The 27,910-nt window shown below is 37.1% G+C and overlaps 1 protein-coding gene across 3 annotated transcripts in view; it reads left to right on the plus strand.

The window, feature by feature from the left end:
- The first annotated feature begins 1,645 nt into the window (after positions 1 to 1,645).
- GPCPD1 (glycerophosphocholine phosphodiesterase 1) overlaps positions 1,646 to 27,910 on the plus strand; it is a 63,266-nt gene continuing 37,001 nt past the window's right edge. The window contains exons 1-7 of one of the 3 annotated variants that reach the window (XM_027118220.1): positions 1,646 to 1,819; positions 7,409 to 7,485; positions 10,691 to 10,787; positions 15,300 to 15,384; positions 21,126 to 21,201; positions 23,077 to 23,118; positions 25,118 to 25,241. In XM_027118220.1, the coding sequence (XP_026974021.1) occupies positions 7,437 to 7,485; positions 10,691 to 10,787; positions 15,300 to 15,384; positions 21,126 to 21,201; positions 23,077 to 23,118; positions 25,118 to 25,241 (473 nt within the window). In that variant the 5' untranslated portion in view covers positions 1,646 to 1,819; positions 7,409 to 7,436. The remainder of the gene's footprint in view (positions 1,820 to 7,408; positions 7,486 to 10,690; positions 10,788 to 15,299; positions 15,385 to 21,125; positions 21,202 to 23,076; positions 23,119 to 25,117; positions 25,242 to 27,910) is intronic. The other 2 variants (XM_027118222.1, XM_027118223.1) reach the window with 2 other exon arrangements.

Raw genomic sequence — 27,910 nt, forward strand, 5'->3', positions numbered from 1 at the left:
AGCAACTTTCAAATATGTGTAATTCTCCTGCTATTTCAATAGGATTTGGGGAAGGAGCATGGATTAGATCATCAACTTGGACTATAAACATTAGGCAAATAATAGCTTGATTAAATGGTGATTATAGGAAAATAAAGATCTACTATAAACATTTAAAAGAAGCAAACTCATGTGAAAGAAATTCATCACTGAAGTGTGACTAACAGCAGAGGAATGAAATCAACTCCAAGCTCTTATGAAATGTACAACAGCAGACTTTATAGTACAAAATTGGGAGGAATTTTTCTTTCTTTTTTTTTTTTTTTTTGTGGTACGCGGGCCTCTCGCTGTTGTGGCCTCTCCCGTTGCGGAGCACAGGTTCCGGACGCGCAAGCTCAGTGGCCATGGCTCACGGGCCCAGCCGCGGCATGTGGGATCTTCCTGGACCGGGGCACGAACCCGTGTCCCCTGCATCGGCAGGCGGACTGTCAACCACTGGCCACCAGGGAAGCCCTGGGAGGAATTTTTAATTCCTTAAGAAATTTGGGATTAAAACGAGTGCCATCAAGAAACCATTGCATTCTGTGCCTCGCACAAAGCAGGCACTTAGTAATTATTTATTAACTGAATGGATAACAGACATGCTCTGGGATCTAATCCAAGCTCAAATATCAAATTCCGTCATGAATGATCCGATTTATAAAACTAGAAGCTGTCTAAAAGCTAGAGCTTATCTAACTCAAATGCCTTTTCAATAGGACCACAACTTGCTGCTCGAGCTATCTCTTAGAGTCCTTCAACATCTCTTTTTAAATTTTTAGTATCTCACTCGATTTAAATGAAATCTGATAACAATCTTCTATTACGCGTGAACCAGCAGTTAACCTTGATACTGGAAAGTAACAGTTTAATTTGGGTGAGTAGCAAATGCTGATTAATTTTTTTGGAACCGTCAAAGGAGAGAACAACTCTTGCCTTTTTTTTTTTTTACTTGGTAGGGCCAATTTTTTTCCCAGAAAATAAATGACTACAACTTTTGCAGAGAGGTTCTTTCTAGCTTCCAGAAAGCTTCCTTCAAACTTTACGTACAAATAACCTGGGGATCTTGTTAAACGCAATTCCAATAGACAGGTCTGAGAGGGTCCTGAGAGAGCAAATTCTGATAGCCTTCAGGTGATACTGCCGGTCCGAACACCATACTTTGCTTAGCAGAGGTATAAACTCTCAACCATCTTAGGTCACCTAATTCTCCTTCTTAACGCTAAAGATTTGATCCAAGTGTGCTTGTTATTTTGTAACGAAAGAAAGTTTCCACAGAACGTCAGGCCTGTTAATTTCCCTCGTTTTCCAATGGGAAAAAAACGCAGTTCAGGATCGCAGCTCCACCTTCCAAACTAGGTTGTCCTAAGACGGCTTAGGGGACCAAGGTAGGCATCCATGAACCCAGGCCAGGTCTCTGCGACGACTCCCGGCCAAGAGAAAAACCCAACGCCGGGTATCGCGGGGAGGCCCGGCCGCCCTCGGCCTCGGACGCAGGCCCTTTCCAGGAACGCGCGGGCCCGCCCCCCGCACGCGGCCGCCCATTGGCCCAACGGCGCCGGGCGTGACGTCAGTCCCCGCCTCGCCACTTCTCCGGCCCCGCCCCGCGGAGTGGCCTGGCGGTTTGGTCTGGAGCAGCTGAAACCGGTTTGAGCGGAGCCGCTTCCTGCCGCTGAGCGCCGCGGTTGGCCGCCTGGGGGAGCGCTGGCGAGGCGCGGACAGCGGGCGCCCGGCACCTCGGCCCGCGGCACTGCCTCTCGGGCGCGGCGTCGGTGGCGGCGCGGACCCGCGGACCCGGCAGGTGAGGCGGGAGGTCGGGGGGCCGGGCGCGCGGTGCGAGGGCCGTGGTGGCCGCTCACGTGGCGGCTGAGTCGTCAGGGCGACCCGGCTGGGGGACGCGGGCGGAGCGGGGGGCGAGGCATGGGCAGGGTTCCCCAGCCCGGGCGGGCTCTGCCCGTCGGGGAAACAGCGGCCTGGACGTTCGCCCCGGTAAGTCGGTGGGTGACACATGTTTATTGTATTTATCCTTTGCTGCCGCGATTCCGCTGGGCTGCTGGTGCTTCGTTCCCCTCCAAAAATTTTGCAGCGTTTTCGATATACGAGAATGCTTAAACCGTAGGACCACCATGAGTATTAAACAAGTCTCGCTCACCACCACTCTCTGGCTTTATCCATAAGTAATTCATAGTGTTTTGACAACTGCTTATTTTCTGAAATTGCCTAACCAAGTAGTCTAGGGTGTGCTTGTATAATTCAGTTATTCCAAGAAACCGAAGTGCCTTAGTCTCTTAGGAAAAGGTTCCAGGAACAGTCATCAGTGCCCTTGATACAATTTTAAGACAGTTTCCCCTTCTTATAAAGCTCTTCTTTTTCCAAAGCTCTTCAAATTGCCTTGTTGACTTCTGGGAGAAAGCCTTCATCAGTTAGGTGCTTCATCGGCCCCCTCTTATCCCACTGCCCGGTTAGAAGGAAATTAGGCGTGAATTCAGCCACGAATTGTAGAGAAATCTTTCACCATTGAGGTAGCTGCCTAGTCTGTAACACATAGAGGAACTGATAGAACGAAGCAGGATGTTTGGACTTGATGTTTTCTTCATACTCTTCTTTAGCCCTTCCTATTTCTGCCCAGTTCCTATCCACTACTCCCCCCCTACCCCCTTGTGTGTCTTGCTACGTTTCTGACAGTTGTGACTTAGCTAAGAAATAAATACAAATTATCAGTCCTTTTTCCAACTCCTAACATTCTGGATACAAATAACACAAGATAAAACAAACACGTAAAACTACATGGTGGTTCAGTGGTTCTCAACTTCATTAGGGAGAACCAGTATTCTAGACAAAATAAGATTAGGAAAGTTGGACTCCAATAATGACCACAAAGGAAATCTCAGTGTCAGAGTGAGTAAAATTTGATATGTACAAAAAGTAAGTTGATGAATCAAATCTTTGTGTATAACTTAACCAGGAAAAATAAACGAAATGCATATGAAAATAATATCAAGATGAAATGGAAAAAATTTGGAATAGTTTTATGACATTGTTTAGAAAGGTGATTAAAGAATTAACCGGCTTAATGAAATCTCCAGAACTGCTTTCTTAATAAAAATCCATTCATGTCTGTGTACATTTGATTAAAATACTGGCTCAAAATATACTGGGGTCTGAATAGTGGGGTCATAATGATCCTCCAACAGGATGAGCAGGAATTAACTCAGGAAAATACAGGCATTTCATATATTGTTTTCCTATAGTCACTTAGGCTGTTGGAGCCTAGGAAAGAGCAAGGAGAATTGGAAACAGCTTTTTTCTTTGAAAAAGTATTTGAAGGAAAACAGTGGAATTTTTTTGGCTAGAAAAAAACACATTTTAGCTGAAAATATCTGTGACTTCAGTTTAGCTCTAAAGTAAATGTTCCTGTACCTTTGTTTGCTTAAATCTCCCTTTTGTTCCCCAAGCTGGCAAACCAGTAAAGGAATGTGTTGGGATAGTTTACTTGACAAAAAGAATCGAGTAAAACTTATTTCAGGTAGTGTAAACTCTGAAATATTTTTTAAATGTAAATTACAATGTCATTTTGCAAATTACGTGAGTCCTTAAAAAAGTTAAAGTAGTGTAAAATGCTATTCAAAGTCCCAGATGAGTATGCTGTTTAATGCTTATCTTCAAAAAGCACAAAGTGGAGGTTATGTTTAAGAACCAGACCAAACCAAAAACCTATCTCAGAAAGTCTGTACGTGAGGTTATAGGTGAATTGGTTAAATTACATATGCAGTCAGCTCATGTATGTAAAAATGACTAGCATTTTTCATCTTATTCTTGTTGTATGTATATCTAGAAGACCTCCCCTGTCCAAGTTGAGATTTTCTTTGCTTGTTTGGAAGAAGAGGAAGTGTTGGTTGTATAAATTTTTCGTTCCACAACAGAACAGTATTTTACTTTGGTGGTAGCAGGGTGCCAAAATTGTACGCTTCAATTCTGCACCAGAATTTTGGCCTCTGTCCACGATCAAGTAAACTGCTGTAGGAGCAGCTCTGCAGGCTCTTATTTGGTACGGTATTAAATTTGGGCAATGGGGGGAATGGAAATTAACCAGATTATATGACTTAAGGCAATCCAAGTTGGAGATGATGCTTTGTTGAGGACTGGGGAGGTTGGGGGGGGGGCGGTAATTTTGTGCTTGTGTATGTAGCTTTGGTGTAGTAAATACTGGATACTGCAGCTGGTTCCAGTCAAGTTACTATAGCCACTTTTACAAGCAACCTTAAGAATGAGAAGCTCAATTTTAATCAGTTGATTTCCTTTTCATTAAATTTACATGTTTCACATTTAACACAGTAGAAATTTAGAGATAATTTTGTACTAGGTGTTGATTTTAATACATAGGAATAATTACATCTGATTTCCCTAAAATTGGTTAAAATAGTTACTTAAAATTGATCAACAAATAACTGAACACCAGCTTTTAATTATGTAGATGAGATTGCTCTTAGTAACTGTGGCAGTAAACACTGGGTGAAAGTACAGGTTATATGTTGAGATGGTGGTTGTTTATTAAGCAATTTGCTGGATGATAGGGCTTTTTGCTATGTCTCAAAATTAATTCAGTAACTTAAAAAACCAAGCTTTTGCTAGCCTTAAGGTTTCTTCTTGATATGATTGATACAGATAAATTAAATGTAAGATATAGATAAATGTAAGATTGCAGTGCTTCAATGAATCATTTTATTTATTAGGAAAGGAAATAGTCTTATTATCTTAGGGTTATACTCAGATTCATATCAGATGTCATATTAAAAGACAACTATTAAGATATTTGGGTTAAATAGGTAAAAGGTGAGGTAACAATCTAGAGCTAATTTTAGATTTGGAACATTCTTTGGCCATGCTACAACTGGATGTATATGCTTTAAATAGATCATGTTTACTCTTAGACACAGAAAGTAGATTAAGGTATCAAGGACAGGTGTTTTTTCCTCCACTGTGGAATCTTGGGTTTTCTAACTGAAATGGTAGAGTCGCCAGATACGGAATTCTTTAGCCAAGTGACATGAAACCACATTGACTGGTGTTCTTGCTTAGTATATATACTGTATTTACACTTTGTAATTGATGTAGGTGGGATGATGCATAGTTTATAGCTAACATTGGCTATAAACTATGATCCTCGTTGCAGCCCCCCTGTGGTTAGATATTAGAGATTCCTCATCCTCAGCCCTCTTGATATTTGGAGCTGGACAATTATTTGTGGAGAGCTGTTCTGTGCATTGTACGGTGTAGAGCATCACTCCTGGCTTCTACCCACTAGATGCCAGGAGCATCACCCACAGTTGTGGCAACCAAAAATGTCTCCTGACATTGCCAAATGTCCTTTAGAGGACAAAATTGCCTCCAGTGGCAATTGCTGCTATCGATCTATCTGCCTTGACTTGGAAGCGTGGTTAACTGTGGGTATTAGTGTTCATTAAATGACCATTGCAGAGTTGTGCATGTGTTCACAGGGAGGGGAACATAGCGAAAATGGAAGAAAGAATAGCTAGGAAAGGTACTTGAGGATTTTTTTTTGAATAAAATAATGTGTAAATGAAGATAAGCAATTTCAGTTGGTAAATTAAAGGAAATGATGTAAAGACATCATTGGAATTATTTTAGGAACATTGATGGATTGGGGGTATGAAAGTTTTTTTGGAGGTGTTGGAGTAGTTATGTACAATATGATGTGACCTTGTGTGGAGTATGTATTCTTTCTATATTTAAATTCTATAAACTGCATGAGAATTGATGTACATTAATTTTTTTAAAAAATTTCCTATCTTGGGACTTCCCTGGTGGTCTAGTGGTTAGGACTCCGTGCTTCCACTGCAGGGGGCATGGGGTTCCATCCCTGGTCGGAGAACTAAGTTCCCGCATGCTGTGGCCAAAAATAAATAAATAAATAAATAAAACTAAAAACAATTTTAAATTTCCAGTCTTTTCTTAAGTACTTAAATTAAGGGATAATAAGGTGAATAGGTTGGTTAGGCTGGGAAAAACAGTGAAGAAATGAAAAGCTGGAGAGAAAATGTGGATAAGGAATAAAGGACATCAAAGACTTCGGGATTTAGATTTCTATAAGTAATGGAAGTGATTCCAAGCCAGGGATGTGAGGGATATTCTAATTGACATAAAATGTATTGTTGGGAAGCGATCGAGAGGCCAAAATATAAGTAGGAGACTTAGGGTTTTTAATGAAGTTTAAACTTAGAAAGAAAGGCATGTATATAAGATCAATTAAAATCTACAGGATTTGGTAATGTTGACTTGGCCAAAAATTCATTCGGTTAATGAATATGTTGTTCAATAAAGTTCTTGGTGAAAATGAAAAATGGCAGACTTCCTGCTGGCGCAGTGGTTAAGAATCCGCCTGCCAATGCGGGGGACATGGGTTCGAGCCCTGGTCCGGGAAGATCCCACATGCCGCAGAGCAACTAAGCCTGTGTGCTACAACTACTGAGCCTGCACTTTAGAGCCTCTGAGCCACAACTACTGAAGCCTGCACGCCTAGAGCCCGTGCTTCGCAACAAGAGAAGCCACCACAGTGAGAAGCCTGCACACTGCAGCGAAGAGTAGCCCCCACTCCCAGCAACTAGAGAAAGCTCGCCCGCAGCAATGAAGACCCAATGCAGCCAAAAATAAATATATTAAAAAAAAGTCTACTTAAAACGAACGAACTTTTTGGCCAACCCAATAGATTGCGGAGTTGAGACTCTAAATTCACGTCTGCAGAACTACAGTAATGATGGGCCTGTGGTTAATAAAGAGAAACTTGAAAAGAGTGATTTGTGAGGGGGAAGGGGTTTTTGTTATTGTATTTTTTAAGCCATTGGTTAGGTCACTTAGAAGCAGGTTCTCAAACTTGTTTCAGAACTTAACTAGTTTGTTTCAGTGGGTGGTACTTAAGTTCTTTGGTTGTTTTCTTGTTATTAAAATTGGAACCTTCTTAATTAAAGTAGAAATGCTCTCTTGAGCCAAGTTTTTTTGTCTCTAGTTGTTGGTTGTGTGTGTTTCCCTACACTATAAACATGAGCCTGGTCAGGAAAGATAGGTTGAGTTCAGAACAGCTGCTTATTAGAGGAGAAGGTATATGACAAGATAATCTTGAATTCTTAAAAAAAGTTTGGACACACTTGTTTTGCAGATTTTTCTGGTCCATACATTCTTACAGAATAGGTTCGTAACACTAGGTCCTAAAACTTGCTAGATACTTCCTAAATAATTCTATATATAAGGTATCTGAAATCTTTTGCTCACAGTTGAGATTCATTTTTGTTTTTGTGTGTTTTAACTTGTTTCTTGGTGGTAGCTATCTAGAGCTGATATTCATGTACTATAAATGACATCTTTTTCTTTCTAGCACAACGTCCTAAAATAAATCCATCAGAATGACACCTTCTCAGGTTACCTTTGAAATAAGAGGAGCTCTTTTACCAGGTATTGTAAAACTTTACTTTTAAACATTTAAAAAAAATAAATGAGTGTTTTTCTTATCTGGATTACCTTAAATATAGAGTTGTTACTAGAGTGAGCCTAATTATTAGATGAAAGTATCTTTAGGACATGCCTGATAACAGAAATGTGCTCGGAGCATAACAAATTCAAGAAAAAAAAACTTCCCAAATAGTAAGTGTCTTAGTCTCATGTTTTCCAGGAAAGCTGTGAATTTTGAACAGGACAGATAATTGAACCGTAATTTGTTTGTTTGTTTGTTTTTTGGCTGTACTCCGCAGCTTGTGGTATCTTAGTTCCCAGACTAGGGATTGAACCTGGGCCCTCGGCAGTGCGAGCGTGGAGTCCTAACCACTGGACCGCCAGGGAATTCTCTGAGCTATGATTTTTAAGTCATGAAAATGAAGGAAATTTTTCTAGTGTTGAGGAGTTGGTGAAATATTTGGTGAAGGTAAATTTGTTCCTTACTTGTACATCTATTTTTTTAAGCTTTATTGTATTTTTTAGCTGTCTACTGAAGCAGTGTGAAATAATTTTAGTGTAAGGTAACATGTCAAAACAGTATCACACCTTGCTACTTACCTGGTTAAGACTCCTCCCTTCTGCTGCAGGGGACACGGGTTCGATCCCTGGTTGGGGAACGAAGATCCCACATGCCGCACAGTGCGGCCCAAAAAACAAACAAACAAAAAAAACAAACAGTATCACGCCTGGGTTAAAAATTCCTTGTTTAATACACTCTGGCTATGCTGGCCAGTTCCTCAAATCTTTTGCATTCCTTTCCTCCTTTGGGGCTTTCTCAGATTGTTTCCTTTGTTTAGATCTGTGCCCCCACCCGCCACCCCCCTAACTCTCCTTATCCCAGCTTCCCGTATTCAACTAGGTTAAGGTCCCTGTGAAATTCAAAGTTCTTTTTTGTAGTACCTCTTATGAGTTTTATGGAGTCACATGAGTAATTTTTCTTGTGGACAGATTGTAAGCTCTATGAAAAAAAATGTGACTTTATCTTATTCATGCTGAATTCCTGTACCTAGCACAGTGCCTGGCTCAGAGCAGGGGTAAGTATGTGTTCGAACAATGAATGAATGATTCATTCTGTATGTCAGGCATCTTTGATACAGCATCCATCACAGCACCTGACGGTGTGTGTTTGTCCAAGTTCAGATTCTTAGCCAAGATGATTTTGTACAGCTCCACCTCTAGGCAAGATTCTGCAGATTGAAGATTGCTAGTCAGTTGATGGGGTTGCTCCCTTATGTCTAGTACTCACCTCTTGTCCTGTGTGTAACCTCTTCTGTGGAGAGAAGACTGCAGACCTATATCATACTTTTGTGCATAGGCAGTTTAAGCTAGAAGGAGCTGGCCACATCAGGCAAATGTGGTGACCACAGAATTAGCCACAGAAGGGTCAGCTTGACAAGGTGGAACTCCTTCTCAAGGACTAGTGGCAGATGTGAATGTAGGTGGGAAGGAAGGGAGGTAGAGGGGCAGGGAGGGGATGTTGGGGTGGATTTTCACCTCCCCCCCAGATCTCATGTCACCTTGATTTCCTCCCCAAAGCAAGGAGGAAGTGTTCTCTGCTGAAAGTGGAAAGACTGCAGAGAGAAGTGAAGTAAGAGGGAACAAGTAAAAAGAATATTTGGGGGTGCTGTTTGCAGATTCCTTTAGTTAGCATTCAGGTCTTTATAATCTTCAATAAATGAAATCCAATTAAAGAAATAGGTCTGTTCTGGTAAAAAGTTTCCCGTTTTTCCTCATAGAAACCATATTCAAAGGCAATCAGCAGAAAGACAGAGTAACATTGCAGGAGGGAATTGGTAAAATGCAGGAGCACTTATATAGAAGGAAAGTAACCACAGATTGTCCAAGTTTCACTTTTTCCATGTGGGATACATGTTCTTTCCAGAGCAGAGAGTAGCTGCTGTTTTGTATGGGGATAAGAAATAACTGACTCCATGAGGAAGGTTAATGAGACTCTCCTTTACAAAGGAAGTATAACCGGCCTGAATCAGTGATTTGATGGTAATCTGTATTTTGAGCTAGGAGCCACTGCATATGCTGTACATATGCAGAGCAACATATATGATCTTGAGAATAAATATTTGTGCCTTGTATTTAGCAAGTGTTTATCTTTTTTTTTTTTAATGCTAAGAGGTAGTGATAACCTAAGTTAATTGCAAAAAAAAATCTGGTTACTTTAAAGGATTGGTGAGTATTTTAACATGAAATCTTTATACATAACCACCTTATGCTTTTACAGACATGTGTTTAGAACCCTGAAAACTCCTGAATGACTACCACATTTGGGATTTTAGTTAGGTTTTAGACAGTCCAAGCATATAAAATGCCATGCAGGTGGCTAAAGCCAATTAGAACTCTAGTCTTACTATAGTAGTGCCCAGAGCTTGGAAACCAAGCTACTCTCAGAGTGTGGAGGAGTTTGTCCTGAAGTTTGTTCACTTGGGCTCAGTTCCTTGTTTTTTTCTTTATGGATTTTAATTATAGTAATTCAGAATGTGTTGATATATAAGTTAAAGATATCTGCATACTTATATTCAAGAAGTTGTAGACTTTTGCTAAATATATGGAATTTAGCAAATATAGGTGATGACTATATGTTGGTTTGTGTGTTGATGACAAGTGTTCAGATGAAGTGTGATAGTCTTTATTTTAGTAAGGAATACGAGATTTTTGTCTAGTTTTTCACTAGTCTTTGTTCTGGGGACTTTTTTTTCTTTGTTTGTTGTTGTTACATTGCTCATATCCCATTGATAATTTTCTTGATCTTTAGCTTCTTGGTAGCTACTGTTTGAGTTCCTGGAAAATATCAGGTACTGGTTCTGTAGGATACTTATATGCTCCTTTAAATTGGAAGCTGCCTTGAAGGCAAGGACTGCCATTTGATCACTTTGTCTTGGTACTCATTATTGGCTCAGTAAGTAGTTGAAAAATGAAGAAAAGTCTGTCCCTGTACATTCTTCCTTTTCTCTGCCTTTGGTTCTATAGAGGTGGGTCAGGTTAATAACGTAGGTGCTAGTGTGAGTGGCACCTGGGTCCAAACGCATTTCTCCACTGAAGCTCTTCCATCTCCACTGAAAGGGACTCTGCATCCCATTAAATTAGTGCAGTTTCCTAAAACTAAAATGAGATGTTCCTACTTAACCCACTATAACTCATTATGTTTCTTTAGGAGAGGTTTTTGCAATATGTGGAAGCTCTGATGCTTTGGGAAACTGGAATCCTCAAAATGCTGTGGCTCTTCTTCCAGAGAACGAGACAGGTGAAAGGTAAGCATGGGCATGTCATAATACTGAATAATTGTGACATTCAGATTATAAACTTGGGGGTTTCTAAGATACCTTGGTATATTTTTCTTTTAATTTTTATCAAACTTATCACATATGTATAAAGAGTGAAGTCATTTTACAGAGTTTGCTGTGAAAAAACAAGTTCCTCTGTTTCTCAATTTCCACCTCGCAAAAAGTCATTTTCAACTCTTGGCTGTTGGCTGGTTCTTTTGATGCTTAATACCATATTTCTAAACAGGCTTATATTGTTATTTCTTATTTTTAAAAAAATTAAGGCATTTTTTTGCTTCTCAGTACTATTCTTGATAAAAGATCTAATTTTTGCTTTAGCTTATGAAATAATTTTCTTGAGACATATATTCTTTTAAAAGTAGCAGAGGGTGGAACACATCCTTAGAAATTTTAGCTAATGTAATGAAATAAGTTTACTACTGACATTAAATACAGCACTAAACTTAGCATGGGTGTGTTGGTGCATTGGAGTGGGGAAAGGAGGATCTGGGTGCCAGTTTCAGTTCCGCAGTTAGCTGTGATCTTGGGCAGATCTCACATCTCTAAGCCTTGGTTCCTTTATCTGCATGGTAAAGGGGTTAGGATAGAATCAGTGTTGTCAACAAAGGTGGTCCTTCTCTGTATGGATATTTTGAAGTGTTATGGATTGTCAGGATGTATGCGTGGGGGTAAAGGAAAGATGAGGAGATTCTAAATAGTATACAAATACATGCAGTGCCCCCAGGGAGAAACATCAGATTAGATGATTGTTAAGCAGTGCTACTAAAAATGTGGCCTGTGGACTCAGTGCTAGACAAAAAACATTTTTTTATCAGTGCACAATGTGAGAAATACAAAGATTGAGAGCAAGCATTTAGAAATGTTTATGACAGTTTGACATTGCTGGGATACCCATGCATGTCATGGACTTATCTCATTGAACTGGGTACATCATAGACCAGAAGTATTGGTCATGGGACAAGTAGAGTAACACAAGTAAACAGAAACTGGTCCTTCACAGCAGACAGTTTGAGGAGCACTGATGGCAAAGCAGAGGGAAGTAACAAGGAAAGTAAAACAATACCATAATGTAAGCTCAGGAAAAGAAAACAAAAAGCATACATAGAATACCCGTTTCTCTATTTGTCATTAGTGTGACACATTTTCTCAGCCAATTCTCTTCTGTTTTTATAAGTTAAGTTCTGTTGACAAATGATATTGGGATCACAGAAAAACGAGATGTTTATTCTCTTCTAGTGCCTATTTTTTCCTTGATTTGTGGATTAGTCACTCATGTCTGAAGTGAAACCTCATGTCTTTCTAAACTTGTTTACCTCTGCTCTGAACTCTTGAGCTGCCCTGTTACCTGTCTTAAGTCCATTCTAGCCAACCTGGTCAAAGTGATGTGAACAGAATGAGAACAGTTAACTTCTTAATTTTAAGGAAGCAGCCATTTTGACATCGCTGTACAATGAAGTATAATTGATTCATATATGGCAGATAAACAGTGCTTCACAAAGAGAAAGGAAGTAGATGACACAGTTGATATAAGTAGTTGATACAAGATGATACAAAAGGTAAACAAATCTGTTTGCCTGTAAACAACAGTCTCTTGGGGGTTTTTGGTTGGTTGGTTTGTTTTTGACAGCGTGCTGGATCTTAGTTCCCGGACCAGGGATTGAACCCTTCCCGCTGCAGTGAAAACTCAGAGTCCTAACCACTGGACCACCAGGAAATTCCCCAGTCTTGTGTTTTAGAACTGTGTTTCTTTGGGATTTCAGTGTACTCTGCATTTAAGTCCTCTGTTCCTCCTTTTCAGTCTCTTAAGTCTCTCTGTACCTACAGGTTTGTGGTGACAAGAGCTCTGTTGGAATTTTTTTCTTACAAACAATTTGAAGGTTGTGGTGTTATTTCCTAATAATGCAGAAAATGTGGGTCACTTATGATTTTATTTGCCCTTCTTGGAGATTTCATGGTATTTTTGTGGGGAGGATATTAGGGCAATTCAAAATTAGACAGGTGCACTAAACCTTCTCACTGCCCCTCTTTCCTGGTTTTTCTTCAGTTTCATCAGGTTACGTTCATTCTTGATGTCACTGAACAGTTCTGGTACATTTTTTTTTAAGTAATTTTATTTATTTATTCATTCATTCATTCATGACTGTGTTGGGTCTTTGTTGCTACACTCGGGCTTTCTCTCTAGTTGTGCTGAGCCAGGGCTACTCTTTGTTGTGGTGCGGTGGCTTCTCTTGTTGTGGAGCGTGGGCTGTAGGCCCATGGGCTCAGCAGTTGTGGCTCACGGGCTCTAGAGCACAGGCTCAGTAATTGTGGCGCACAGGCTTAGTTGCTCCGTGGCACGTGGGATCTTCCCGGACCAGGGATCGAACCCGTGTCCCCTGCATTGGCAGGCAGATTCTTAACCACTGTTCCACCAGGGAAGTCCCTCTGGTTCATTTATAACTTTGCTATATTTGCTTAGGGAAGTAAAGTAAAAAGACTCATTTTATTGCTCTCACCATCTGATCTTTTCATTTGGTGGTTCTTAACCAGGGGAGCACATTGGAATCACTTTAAAAAATGATTTAAAAAGCACTTTAACTGGTTTAAAGCACTTTAAAAGGGGGCTTTTAAAAAAATGCCAAGACCCTGCTCCTGTAAGATTGATAAATAGTGCATGAGAGAGGGGCCCCAGCACATTTTTAAAGCTTCCCACTAATTCTACTGTGCACATCTGGGGCTAGTTTCACATACTCTGGCTGGTTTTATGGGTGAAATAATACTGGAAATTTGCCTTTTTCTTTTTGGGTAGCAGAGATGGGAAATAAATTTCATCTCAGAGTTGGTAGAATCTGCCTGGAGCCCTGTGTTGAAAAGGATTCTGAGGCTTATCAGGGAGAAGTAGAAGGGCACATGTTCCGAGCATTTAGGCTGTCCTTGTTGTGCAGCAGTGTTTCTCAACCAATCACATATGTCCAGTTTATCAAACTCCACGAGACAAAGCTCCACCCCAGACCTATGAAACCAGAGTTTCCCAGGGTGGAGCCAGGGCATATGTATTTTATTATTACCAGGTTAATCTGATTGTTGAAGCTAGGACCAGGGGTGACAGCTGGTTGTGGATATTTTGTTAGAAACCAGAATTGAGTAAGAGTGAGGATAATGCCCTAAGTCTGTCTTGGCAGAGCCAGGTGGGGAGCAGTGCTAGCCATCTGGTATCATGGAAGAATATTTGGAGCTGCCATTTAGTCACTGAACTATTCATGCTGAATTAATGTTTGGGTAATGGTCTATGACATGGGCTCTCAAACTTGTGTTCATCATCAGAGTCACCTGGACACTTGTTAAATTACAGAGTGCTTGGGCCCTCCCCCAGAGTTTCAAATTCAATAGGTCTAGATGTGGCGTGAGATTTTTTTTGTTTGTTTGGCTGTATTAGGTTTTCGTTGCTGCATGCAGGCTTTCTTTAGTTGCGTTGCGCGGGAGCTACTCTTCATTGTGGTGCGCAGGCTTCTTACTGCAGTGGCTTCTCTTGTTGTGGAGCATGGGCTCTAGGTGCGTGAGCTTCAGTAGTTGTGGCATGCAGGCTCAGTAGTTGTGGCACATGGGCTTAGTTGTTTTGCGGCATGTGAGACCTTCCCGGACCAGGGCTCAAACCCGTGTCCCCTGCATTGGTAGGTGGATTCTTAACCGCTGCGCAACCAGGGAAGCCCTGGCCTGAGATTTTGCATTTCTAACAAGCTCCCAGTTGATACTGATGGTCCTGGGACCACACTTTGAATAACATTGGCCTATGATTTGAAGCTAAAAATCAGTTATAATCATGAATTGTAGTGAATTCTTTCACTGTTGAGTCTAAGCTTTAGAATTAGCATTAGAATATGTAGAATGACATAGTTCAGAGGAAGATGTTGAGTAAGATACAAGTACAAGTAAGATACAGACACTGATTGCTTGGCTAGGGAAATAGCCAGAGGCTGGGCAGGACAGAATAAGGGACAGTTGGGAACAGGCATTTAAGTTTGTGACCTTGGCCTCAAAGCCTCTTAGCAGCCATGTAACATCCCTAGCTAAGTGGAAAGTGAGAGGAGATTCAGAGGTCTGCACTGCTTGCCTTTTCTGTTTGGAATACTACTTCTCCTGCTTCTTTGTATGGCTCATCGTTTAGGTCTCAGCTCAGACAGTTCGTTCTTGTTGAGATCTCCCTCCAAAACTTCTTGTCACCTCAGAAAGGTCAGCTAGCCCTTCCTATGTATGCTGTTTGCTTATATATTTGTCTATCCACATAAACAAGCAATCTCCTTGAAGATGGAGCTCTTTCTGCCTTATTCATCACTGTGTTCCCAGTACCTGGTTCAGATTAGGCCTGGAGTAAAATTTTGTGTAGGAATAAATAAATGGTATTGATCACAGACCTTACTTGAGGGGTTTTATGAATTAATGAAGACTTTATGAATTTTAGTTTGATACTGATGCTGCTACTTTAATTCTTTTTTCTCACAGCATGTTATGGAAAGCAACCATTGTACTTAGTAGAGGAGTATCAGTTCAGTACCGCTACTTCAAAGGGTGCTTTTTAGAACCAAAGGTATGTTTTCTTTATCTAGTTTCCAGTTTCTTTAGAAGACTTCTTTCAAAAGCAACTAACTTAAGTTTGGAAACATTAAAAGTAAAATGAGTTTGTTTAGATCAAATAAGGAAAAAAGAACTCTAGCTTAATAATATTTTAGTACCAAAAAGAAAGGAAGTAGCCTCTTCAGAGGCAAATAGTGTGTGCAATGGAATTTTTAAAAGACTAATAGTAAGTATGTTCTGCAATATTCTTATCATGAAATTGGTTTTAATGATAAGTGTTCTTGATAGGTGTGCATTTTCTATAACTTTTGTAAACTAGTTAGTAACCAGTAGTAAGGGTTTTTCTTTTTGTTTCATTTTTTTAATTCATCTGTGGTAAAGATATATTTAGAAGTGTATATAGCCAACTTTAAGTGAGTAACTTCGAAAAAATTATTTCAACGCAGCCATCTCTTAGTGGCTGCATTAACTCCTATCAAAACTGAAGTCATGCCTTTTAGATTTTTTTTCAGTGATAGTGTTGATAGACCAGGATCTTTTCTGAAGGCCTTTGGAATATCAGTTAGATCTAAATCTGCTTGCTCACAATGATTTATTTATTATTTTGGGAACATTTTCATATTTAGAAAAGTTGATTCTTTATTTTAAAGATACTTATTTGCTGAAAGGATTATTTTCCTTCAGATTTTTACCTTTGAGCACACTTTGGGCTGCATGTGAACAAGGGCTTAGGCAGGAGTCTAGGAAGCAAACATGGATTAGATCTTTTTAAAAATTTATTTCCCTTTGGGGTCCTTGAATACTTGTTACATGTAAAAAAAAAAAAATTGCAAGCAGCCACTGTTACCTCAGTCTCTTAGCCACCATTATATAAAAGAGAAAAACTGACAAACCCACTTCAGCTGTCTTTTGCACCTATTACGTTTCTTATTCCAAGAATATATTGTGAATATACTCAGTAATTAAAATTAAATTACATTATAGTTGATCATTATGTTGGCTTATCTTGACAATAGTCTCACTTTAATGACTAAGGAAAAGATCATTTATTTGGCATAGGGGTTGTACCTTGTGGCAAAGTTCTTTAGTATAAAGTGAACATTTGTGCAGAGTTATGTAGATCATAGCACTTGTGAGTTTGAAAGCATATTTGAGGATCCTGGTATGTGAAATTAACTAAATTTTACTTACGGGGGCATTTGGACAAGAAAAATCATGAGTCCTTTGGGCGTAGTTTCCTAAAGTAAGACTGTTGTCAACACAGGTCAAATTAAGCCAACCTACAGTATTTTCTCTTTTCATTGAAAATGTAACCAAAAGCAGCAAATCCTTCCAAAATGCCTTTTCCAAAAAATTGGCACAAAGTCTGCTTACAGTAAGAAACAAGTTTTTCCCCTTGTAATACTTGCAAAAGTTTACAGTATGTGTTGGTGAGTGTGTTTCTTTAAGTAGGTGCTCTGTATCGTGTACACATGTACCGTGTGATGCAGGGGCTGCCATGGTAAGTATGTTTTTCATGGAATAGAGTAAATAGCCACATAAAATCCCATGCATATGGCTAGAGGTTTTTTTTTTCCCACATGCCAGCTTAAAGTGACACTTCTTTTTAAAGTTGGTGGCGCTTTTTAAATGAATCATAATTTTTAATAGAATTAGAAACTTTGTCTCAATTGTGCATTGTCAAATGATAGAACTAATGTGCAAGGAATCTTAAATCGTGAAATGATGTAAATTATTGGAGTATATATTTTATGAATATAAAGAATGATTGGAAAGCAAAATGATTATGAAAGCATTGAAAAACTGAAATGGGTAATAAGGTTAATTTTACTGGGTCAAAAGTTTTAGGTTATCCAAGCAGTTGTAGAACCTAAGCTAAAAATCTTGTGATCTTGTCACTTGACCTTCAGAATTCAGCTTACTCATCTATAAAATGAAGGGTTTGAACTATAGATTTCTTACATCCCTTCCATTGCTAAAATTTTTCTATGAATAAAATTTTACCATTCATAATTTCTCTTCCGTAATTTGCTCTTTCTGGCATATTCCTTTTAGTTTAGAAGTTAAAGACTCTTGAAGTCCTTTTTCTCTTTAATTTCTCACAGCTGTATCTTCTTATGCTTTGTAGAATTAGAATAAGGTGTTAATATATTAAATTCTAAAATAATTTTTTACAGGTGACAAATATTATCTTATTTAAACATAGCAAACAAAAGTAGTAGATATTCCTGGAATGGAAACATTGCTGTGAGTCTGCAGATAACCCATTAATTTCATATCTTCACCAAAGATAATTTTTGAATTAATGTGTAATTTAAACATTTTTTAATCCATGTTCACCCCTTTTTATTTGTGGCTGGAATTAGGGATTGTTGTCTCATACTGAGATGTTAGCCACTTTTTAATTATATTGTCTTTGAAATTTTTCATTCATTTCAGTGAAATAGCTTATTTTTCAGTAACATCTGCTTTTAATTTTTACAGGTGTTAACATTCACTCATAATAGATTCATTACAAATTCTTTTACCTTGTTCTTAACGTCCCTTGATTTTTATTTAAATCCTTTAACAAAAGAATCAGTCATCTGGTAGGCAGACAATTGTTTATTTTCGTAATAGCCCAGGTTGTCATTTTGTACAGTGGTTTCTTAATAAAATTCTTCTGCATGCTAAATACCCTCAGCTGTTAACTATGAATTTGAACCATCTGAGAGATGTATGTCGGCCTAGCCTTCTTTGCTTTACTCACTCCTAAGTGACCGTTTTTCTTCCTGGTCTTGTTAAAAATAGTGATTTTTAACTAACTGGTTCTGGCCTCTGACATAGATTAAAAATTCAGAGCCCCTTTCACATGGGCATTTTTTTTCCATTTTTTTCAAAATCGTAGAAAGGAAACAGTGAAATTTTTACAGTTTACGCTTAACAGTTTTTATGATATTTGAAAGCAGTGATATTCCATGATAGTGATAGTTTTGCTTGGTGGTCTGTTAAAAACAAAAACCCCAGTCTACCTCTTATATAATCTTGTTTCTTTTTCTCAGTGCTTGATATAGCTGAGTGATGTCAATCAATAACTGTTTAAGAAAGCAGTCATTATGACTTTTTTGTAGAAACAGGTTTTTTGTATGAGAAACATTCCAGCAATCTTCTGATTTAATACATGCTAAAATGTGAAATAACTCTACCAGTCCTGTTAGTGGAGTACTGTCTTGGACTGATATTGTTACTTTTGTCTCCAAAGTGCTTAAAATTGTGGCAGTCTTACAGAACGGAACTCTTGTTTTTTGCCTAAGATCTTGAAGAATGACTTACTGCATTTAGCATATTAAAAAGGATTGCATGTTTTGGAATCATTGCTAAGATCTTTAATTTCCCAATGCTCAGGTGTTAAGGTTTTTTTTTTGTTTTAAAGAACATTGGTAAGCTAAAATTTAAGATTACCTACTAAAGTTTAATAAAGTAGTCACAACAATTTTGGAAATTCAGTGTGTTTTAAAACTTGGTTCATTTGTCAATATTATCACATTTTATGTACCAACCATGAATTTGTAGTGTGAACGCCAGTAGACACAATTATAAGCCATCTGTTGAATTGACCCTTTGGACTGCTCCTCAAGACTCCATTCTGTTCAAGCCTAGTTAGCTTTATGCTATGGTTACTGGGTTTGTAAACAGGAGTGGAGTTTTAAAAATTACTGCTAAAATATGTTCCCTCTCAAGTGTTTAATCCACAGGACTATTCTTACATGATTAAGTATAGATACTGTAATCAACACTTTTTGTGAAATTCCCCTGATACCTGAATTAAAACAAAAACTTAAAACAAAAACAAAGTCTCTCCTTTCTTCAACCCACTTTTAATCCCTGCTGATATTTACTATTATGTTCATGGCACCCTTTCAAGTCACATTTGATTAGTAACTTTTATAAGAATATGGATCTACACCACTTTTGTAGCAAAGAGGATTTTTTTTTTTTTTGAGGGGAGTGCAGGGGACATGGGAGGGGTGGAAGAAGGGAATAGATTAGTTATTTCTGGTTGCCCATTATTGCTAAGAAACATTCCTATTTTTATTATATACATTTGTATCTTTTGAGGGTTAGAAAGTTTGATGTGTGAAAACAAATTCAAAAAAGTGACAGCAAAAAGTTATAGTAAAAAACGTCTAGCAGATGCAGGATCAGATGTTTCTTGTTTTTTTAGCGTAATTCACCATATTTTAAGATTAGTACTTTCACATTTACATTTTTAAAAATGTCTACACAGTTTATTATCAATTCACAAGTGAACCCTTATAACAAGGATGTATTCAGCTAGAGAAAATGAGTTCCTGTATTATCCCAGGATTAAGGAATTGAATGTATATCTAATGCAATTTTAGTTTTCAATCTTCAAAAGTTTGCAAGTTTTAAAAAAAGATTTTAACCTCTGGTTATTTTAAATGACAGAATTATCTCTTGCCTAATTTGTTACATACTTATTTGTTATCATTTGGCTCATTTGTTATTAAATAAAATCAATATTGAAATCCTATAAAATGTTATAGAAGAGTATTTAATGTCATCTACAGATGTAATAAAGAGAGAAGCTTATATGTTCCAGACTTAAGAGTATATATGTGCCTAGACAAGGGTTTAAAGATAAGTGAAAATATTGATAGTGATTATCCCTAAGTAGTGTGATAATGGGTGATTTTTGTCTCTTTTTGCTTCTCTGTATTTTACTAAATTTCTTCAGAAGAAGGAAAAAAATACCTTGTAAGGATATAGTTTGAAAATTTTCTTTTAAAATATGTATTTAAGGATTGTATTTTGGCACATAAGTTTAATTAGACAAGTGTAGGGTTTTTTGTTTTGTTTTAAATACTTCAAGGAAAATTAGGAAACACTTCATATACTTCAGTACTTTAGGAACACACAAGAGAATCCTTGTGGTAGTTCATTCTTGCGTTTAAATTGCTGTAGACATTATCAACAATACATAAAGCTTTATTTTCTTTTTTAGTAAGAGAATTTGATAACAGAAGACAGTATTAAAATTTTTCACACTGTATGAATTTATAAACTTTAAGGCAGTAAGAGTAAAACTGGATGTTCATTCCCCTTTAATCAAACTTGTTCTTCAGATTTACCCATGCATGTGTCCTTTCCTAAAGGAAAGGGCTTCCTGTGCTCCTTAGAAACACTGGTTACTAAAATACGAGAATCTGATATTCTTCCTGTTACCTACTTACTAGTTAAATATATGTAATGAAGGACTTAATTATGCCCTCTAGTTCCTTGAGTAACTTGTGATAATTGATCTTGAAGTATTTGTTCTCAGTATTTCTACTATCAGAGAGTTTAGGCTTTTTCCGAACACTTGAGGAGTTACTTCAGTCTTCCAGTAATACTTCATTGACTTCCGACATACCAAACATAAAGTATATTTGCTGTTAACTTTAACTTACGACAGAGTATCAGTTAAAGATTAAAACTGAGTATTGTAGGCAGATTTAAGAATGGGTTTTAAATGGTTTTATTTGCCAGTTCATCTTATTTTTGTTTACTGCCTCACCCTCATTTTCTTCCAGCATTCATCATGTTTTTTGACCTGGTACATTCCTGATTTTTCGCATATAATATTGATATTAACAAGATGAATCTCTTGGTTTCATAATTAGTATAAGACTTAGGCCACAAACATCTAATGGCATCATGGGTAGAAAATAAGATACAAGAAATTATTGCAGACGTTTAACTTTTAAATTGCAGACTATCGGTGGTCCATGTCAAGTCATAGTTCACAAGTGGGAGACTCATCTACAACCACGATCAATAACCCCTTTAGGTATGGGCATTAACTGCATCTGTTTGAGGCATATGCATAAAGTTACTAATATGCTGCACAATGGCTTAGTGGGATTTAATAAATATTTATTTTAAAGTTTAAGGTCAATGCATTGTCAGTACTACAAGTTTCACTGAGCATATCATGGGTCTTACTTTCAAAACTAAACAGTTCTTAATTGCCTTTCTTCATAAACTTTATTAGAAATGCTTGCCTAGTTATTTTTAATTTCTTGAATTAGATGGGTTTATGGTGGAATATACATTTATATTTGGAGTAGTTACAAAAGTTTATAAAATAGCATTTTTTTTAACTGAGCATCCATCCGTGGCTTTGATATTACTTGCTCAGAGAACTTAGAACATTTGAGGAAAGAATTAATCCAAAACAATGATCCTTACATTTTTAACTTTGAATAGTAATAGAATAAGTTATTCTATTTGTGTGTGTTTTTTAAACTAGTAAATACTTGAATAAACTTGTATGAATGAATTCAGATTTCTTCGTTGTAGCAGACATTTTCCCCCAATACCCTGCTGGCTATGTTAAAGTTGCTATTCAGATAATTTTTGTTTGTTTGTTTGTTTAAACGTTATTTAGTTTTCTTGTGCCTAAAAATGGCATTTCTCTTCATACAAGTATTTTTGAATTTCCTTTTCCATACTGAGATTAAAATTTGAAGTTCTTTTCACATACATTAAATTACCTACTTGGTTTCATCTATAAATTGACTTAGTGCTGAAAACTCTGTTTTAGTTTCCAGAGAAAATTAGAATTTAAAGAATAAATGGCTTGTTATTTACTAGCTTAGATTAGAAAGTAGTGAGAGATTCTGCTTTTCCCTGTATATAGCAAGGACACATCTTGTTTAAACAGCTATCTCATTCCATCCTCTTTATTGGATTTTCTTTTTGTATATACATTTTTGTAATACATTTTTGATAGTATATTTAGAATTTTTATGTAGTGTACTTTAGAATTAAAAGAGTGCCATACTGAGGTTGGAAATTATTAGGAATTAAATATTTAAAAAATTGCATTTTGAAGCATCTTGCAGTTAAATATATTTTCTTATTTTGAGAAAGTAGGATGATTTTGTTTCTGGTCTTTTTAATAAATGTATTTTATACTTTTGGAAAATAAAACTTCTGAACTTAAGAACTGTGTGAAATATACCAGAGAATCTTTATTGGGAACTGTCACACTTATTTTAACAAATTCAGGTTTATGTTTAAAGTAAACTGGGAAAGGAAATAGCAGGGAAGATAATTAGTATTTTACTCAGAGGGTGGGGCTTAACAGCTTCTCTCATTTAGTTGAAATTTCTGTTAGGAGGCAATGTGCAAACACTTACTTTTTGGTAATTCCTCATAGCTCTATATATACAGGTAAGTTTATGCTGTTTAAAAAGCTTTTAGTTGGCTATAGAGAATAGTTGGGGTTTGAGGAGCATTATATTTTAGGTAAGTTCAGAATACGCACTACGTAAGAATAAGCATTTTAATTGTGCCAAGACCTTTGGTTTGAAAAATCAACCAGGAGATATTGTTGTCCAGCAACTTGTCAGTCTCATGCATTGGTTGGTATAAACATTTGTCCCAGTGCCTCTAGAGCACCTCTCTGAGGAGTTTTCTTTCTCTTCCTTACAACATTGTGAATAATCACCATGAATATAAGAACCATTATTGTTTGATAGCCTCCTTAAAAGGGATTTCTTTATTGAGGGCTACAATAAATATGCTTATTCACTTTGGGCTGCTTTTAAATTCTAAATTAATTTTTTAAAAAATCCTTAAGGTAGGTAATTTCTCAATTGTTCATTCTGTATATACATCATGAATTTTAACTAGATTTTCTATTTTCCTTCAATTTTAGAAAGTGAAATTATTATTGACGATGGACAATTTGGAATCCACAGTAAGTGAGACTGAGTTTTGAAAATTTTTATTCACATGGTTGAGATGTTACCTTACATTTCATTAGAAACAGCACAGGGAAATATGACAGTATGATATTGAAAATAGAGACTAGAAGACTAGATCCAAAAAACAAATGCATTCTGTTAAATAATAGTTTCCAGTATTATTATTATTATTTTGGGCCATGCCACGTGACTTGTGGGATCTTAGTTCCCGAACCAGGAGGATTGAACCCACACCCCCTGCAGTGGAAGCAGAGTCCTAACCGCTGGACTGCCAGGGAATTCCCTCCAGTATACTTCTTATGCTTTAAAATTTTATTTATTTTTTAGTTTTTATTTGGCTGTTGACTTTAGGTATATGAATTAATATAATCAATTTAAAAGTATTGTACTTAACTGTTACTATATCATCACTTAACACTACTATGTTTGAAAATGATGTTAATTGTTCTCAACATTTAAAGTGTGAAATGTTACTCATAAGCTATGTTTGTGCATTTTGTGTTTGTATGTGCATTTATAGTAAAATCAAGATTAAGTAGCAGAATGTTCTAGTAATTATGGCTGAGTATTTAAACAATTAATTTACAGTGGAATATGCATTCATATACTTTCTGCATCAGTAAATACTTTATCCTAAGGATTCAAGTTTTTTCTTCAATGACTGGAATTCTCACAGTGTATCAGCATTATCATGCTAAACTGCATTTTCATTTTAGATACTATACTGTAGGAGTCAAAAGGTGTAAAGGGGGTGGACAGAATGTGTGCTTGCATTGACTGTGAACCAGAGATAATTGCTCATAACCAGTTTGCATTCCTGTTGAGTACAGGAAGGAATAGGGCCTGAATGTTTTGGTTGTGGTTTTACTAAGTACATATGTTTATCTACTTTAGAAATGTACATGCTTTTGCAGTATTTGGGCAGGAATTTAACTTATTTTTCTTGATTTTGTTTGGGATTATTTATATCACATCATAAGGTAGTCTAACATACTCGAATAGTTTTATTTAGTGTTTTAGAGACTACACAAAATTTATGCTACATGTTTTGGAGAGCTTTTTTAATGGAGAAGTTGTTTTCTCATTTCTTCAACTGTAATGATGACATTATATCCTTCTATTATATGTTAGTTACTATGCATGGTTATAAACGGATGGCATTTCTTTCGTCATCTGTTGCTGTTGTCATCATCTTCCTAAATTCAGCGTTAGTTGGCCTTCAGGATAGAAAGCCATTTCTCCAACTCTGTCCATTTCTGAAAACAGTTTAAAATTAAGAGATGGTAGTGGTTTCTCTTCATGTATGAAATTTGATAGTTATGAAATCATACCTAAGGAGAAAAGCTTCTTGATTTTTTTTTTGAAGTTCTCTTGATGAAGAACTTAGGTCCAAAACAGTTGTCAGCTCCCTGGTATTTATGAAAATGTTATTACCTTTGTTAGTAAGAAACTTCAAGTTAATTTAAACAGTGCTAACAGTGTTATCACAATCATGCAGTTTATCTATGGCAGAATATGTAAACAGAGAATACATTTGTTTTGTTATTACCACCTCATATCTACGCTGCCAGCACTAGTGGAATAACTAGTTTCAGCTGAATATTTCATGTGAAACTTTGGAAGTGTAGTAGTGATCCACTGCCAGTGGAACAAATGCTAGGTGAGAAGCCATCTTGCAATATGTATTCTTTCTGAGATAGATTTGTATTACTTCAATAATATATTCAACAAGAGTATTTTAATTTACTTTAGTGCTAAAGTTTGGCTAGTTGTTAATGTTCATTTAACTTTTCCCTCCTACTTGATATAAAAGTTCTTTTTCAATGACAAGTAAGACTACTTATATATTTGCTTTGGAGAGAAATACCAGTGATAGATAACCTGAGTATATTAAACGGAATGTGAACTAGAATTGTCAATATATATTGTACTTATTGGATTGGCTTAAAAAATATGTATATTAATTACTGTTCTTCATATTTACTTTGCCAGATGGTGTTGAGACTCTGGATTCTGGATGGCTGACGTGTCAGACTGAAATCAGATTACGTTTGCATTATTCTGAGAAACCTCCTGTCTCAATAACCAAGAAAAAATTAAAAAAATCTAGATTTAGGTATGACCATGTGTATTTGTTACTTAGCCTATTTATTTTCACTAATGGTGTAGATTTCTGATCCATCTGGTTATAGCCTTTATGTGTATAAACTAAGAAAATAAACACAGATAATGTCACATTTTCTAATAAATGCGGTGTCTTGTGAGAGTGAACTGCTTCCCTGCCTGAAGATTGCTACAGTTAAATGTACTTATGTTAGTCTTAATCTCCAAATTGGAAACAAGAAAATTTTGTTTTTACTTAGATAAGTGATTTCTAGGCTTACTATCTTTGTAGTTTCTACCATTTAAAATTTCTTAGTGTAGCAATAAATATTTTGTTTTAAAATTGACATAACGAAATGATTTTGAGCTAAATGAAGGGAGAGTGGCATGAACAGAGAAAAATGATTGTTGGAAATATACTTCAGTGTCCTAAATTTTCCGGTGGCTTGAAAATGAGAAACTTTTCCGTTAAGAAGGTCACAGTTACCATAGCAGTTCCAGGTTAGTTTAATTTTAATCTTAATTTAAGAAGATTTAGGTGTCAAGCTTTGTATAAATAACAGAATAGTAAGTAACTTAATTTTTCTGTAATGTCACCATGTATATGTGGGGCTTTTTAATGTTTTTTTTTTTGTGGTACACGGGCCTCTCACTGTTGTGACCTCTCCCGTTGTGGAGCACAGGCTCAGGACGCGCAGGCTCAGCAGCCATGGCTCACGGGCCCAGCCGCTCCGCGGCATGTGGGATCTTCCTGGACCGGGGCATGAACCCGTGTCCCCTGCATCGGCAGGCGGACTCTCAACCACTGTGCCACCAGGGAAGCCCTACCATGTTATATCTTTGAGTGAACTGATTTCTCAACGACAGAGGCAGCCCTATCATTTGAATTTTTATAACTTTGGGACTGAGAGTTCTAAGTCTTGATACGTTATGCAGCTTTTTCTGACAAAATGTCAGGGCTGGGTTGAAAGGGCCATTTTCAGTAACTGAAGTAATTAATAGTAATACTTATTATCTTCAGAATAAAATTGATAATGATGTTGCAGTTTGTAAATCCATAAATGTTTTACAATAACTGCTGAAAATATTATAGTACTTACCTATACCAGTAATAAAATACATAAGGGAAAGGGTGGGTAACACTTCACAGCCCTTTCCATTGGCTATTCTGTGAGTAAAGAGTGTTGGGTGTACCTTGCCTCTGTTCATTAGCTTTTCTAGGCCTCTGCTTTGCTTCTGAAAAACCTAGGTAATTGGACCACGTGGCTGATCTGCAAGATCCATTTGATCACAGAGATTCTCTAACCAGTTAGTCATAAATAACTGAATATTTTATTTACATGTTAAAAGAAGCAAATAAATTGTGTTAACCGCTGTAAAGTGTTTTATTAGCATAAGACCTTGAAATAAAGGTAGCAGTAGAAGATAAAGCCTTGGTTGGTTGGGCTTATTAGGATTTATTTTTTCTTTGACTATAAGAAATTAATAGAGGGAATTCCCTGGCAGTCCAGTGGTTAGGACTCTGTGCTTCCACTGCAGGGAGAACAGGTTCGATCCTTGGTTGGGAAACTAAGATCCTGCATGCTGCGGTGTGGCCAAAAAAAAAAAAAAAAAAATTAATAGATAATTAATGGGGTTCTGATTGCATTGTACGTGCATCCTGAGTCCTGTACTGTTCTTGTTTATATAGTGATTGATTATATTATTGTATTGCTTAAGCTTAAACTGGAAGATTTTTATAACCATACTTAGTTGGGCTCTACAAATTAAGTGACTGATTCCTACTGAAATAATTGTGCATAGCTAGAAACCAATGTTGTTTTGACCATCTTTTTCCCCCAAAATTCATATTATCAATAGGTTAAGCCTTCAGTGGCTAGAAAATAAATTTATCTGCAGGTTTATCAGGACTTTTAAAAACTTAGCAACAGCATTTAAATTTTAAATAAAACACTAGACATGATGTTTTATCTCATTACCACCACATTTTCAACAACACAAGTTTCTCTTTCGCTTGATTCCACCAGAACTTGGAAAGCAATGTTACTTATGATAGACTATAACATTTATATAGCTATTTGAGTAAAACCTTTAATGTTTAGTTCATTTAGAACTAAATTCTTTCATAGATCCCTTTAAACTTGATTTTTTTGGGGGGGCATAGATGCACATTGCTATTTGTAGGGTAGCCCTTTTTTGGGGGGGGGGGGGCTATGGCACGCGGGATTCTAGTTGCCTGACCAGGGATCGAACCCCTGCCCACTGTTTTGGGAGCGTGGAATCTTAACCACTGGACCACCAGGGAAGTCCCTGGAATAGGCATTTTTAATCTTCCATTTCTTCCTTGCTTGTTCATTACTATCCACTTGTGGTCGCTTTTCATATGTCCTGGTAGAGAATGTTTGTTCCTTCAGGCTGACCAACAAAATCAGTTGTTCAGAACTGTTCCTAAAAGTTTGGAGAGAAGAGATGATCATTTTTGTTTGGATTATTAAAGTGGTGCTGCTTTTGGTTTTACAGTATGATTACGGAACCTTATTACTAATTGAATAACCTGTGTTCATATCCCCTCTGGAAGGTTTCAGAGTGTGTGCCTATGAGGCAAGTCTGCACGGTGGTTGAAGGCAGCAGCGTCATTCGGAGAGAGCAGGCCTCACTAATACAGTTCTGTTACTTGTATTA

This window comes from Aethalodelphis obliquidens, unplaced genomic scaffold (genome assembly GCF_003676395.1).
Source record: "Aethalodelphis obliquidens isolate GAN/ISIS:26980383/991018 unplaced genomic scaffold, ASM367639v1 scaffold18, whole genome shotgun sequence".
NCBI classification, from domain to species: Eukaryota; Metazoa; Chordata; class Mammalia; order Artiodactyla; family Delphinidae; genus Aethalodelphis; species Aethalodelphis obliquidens.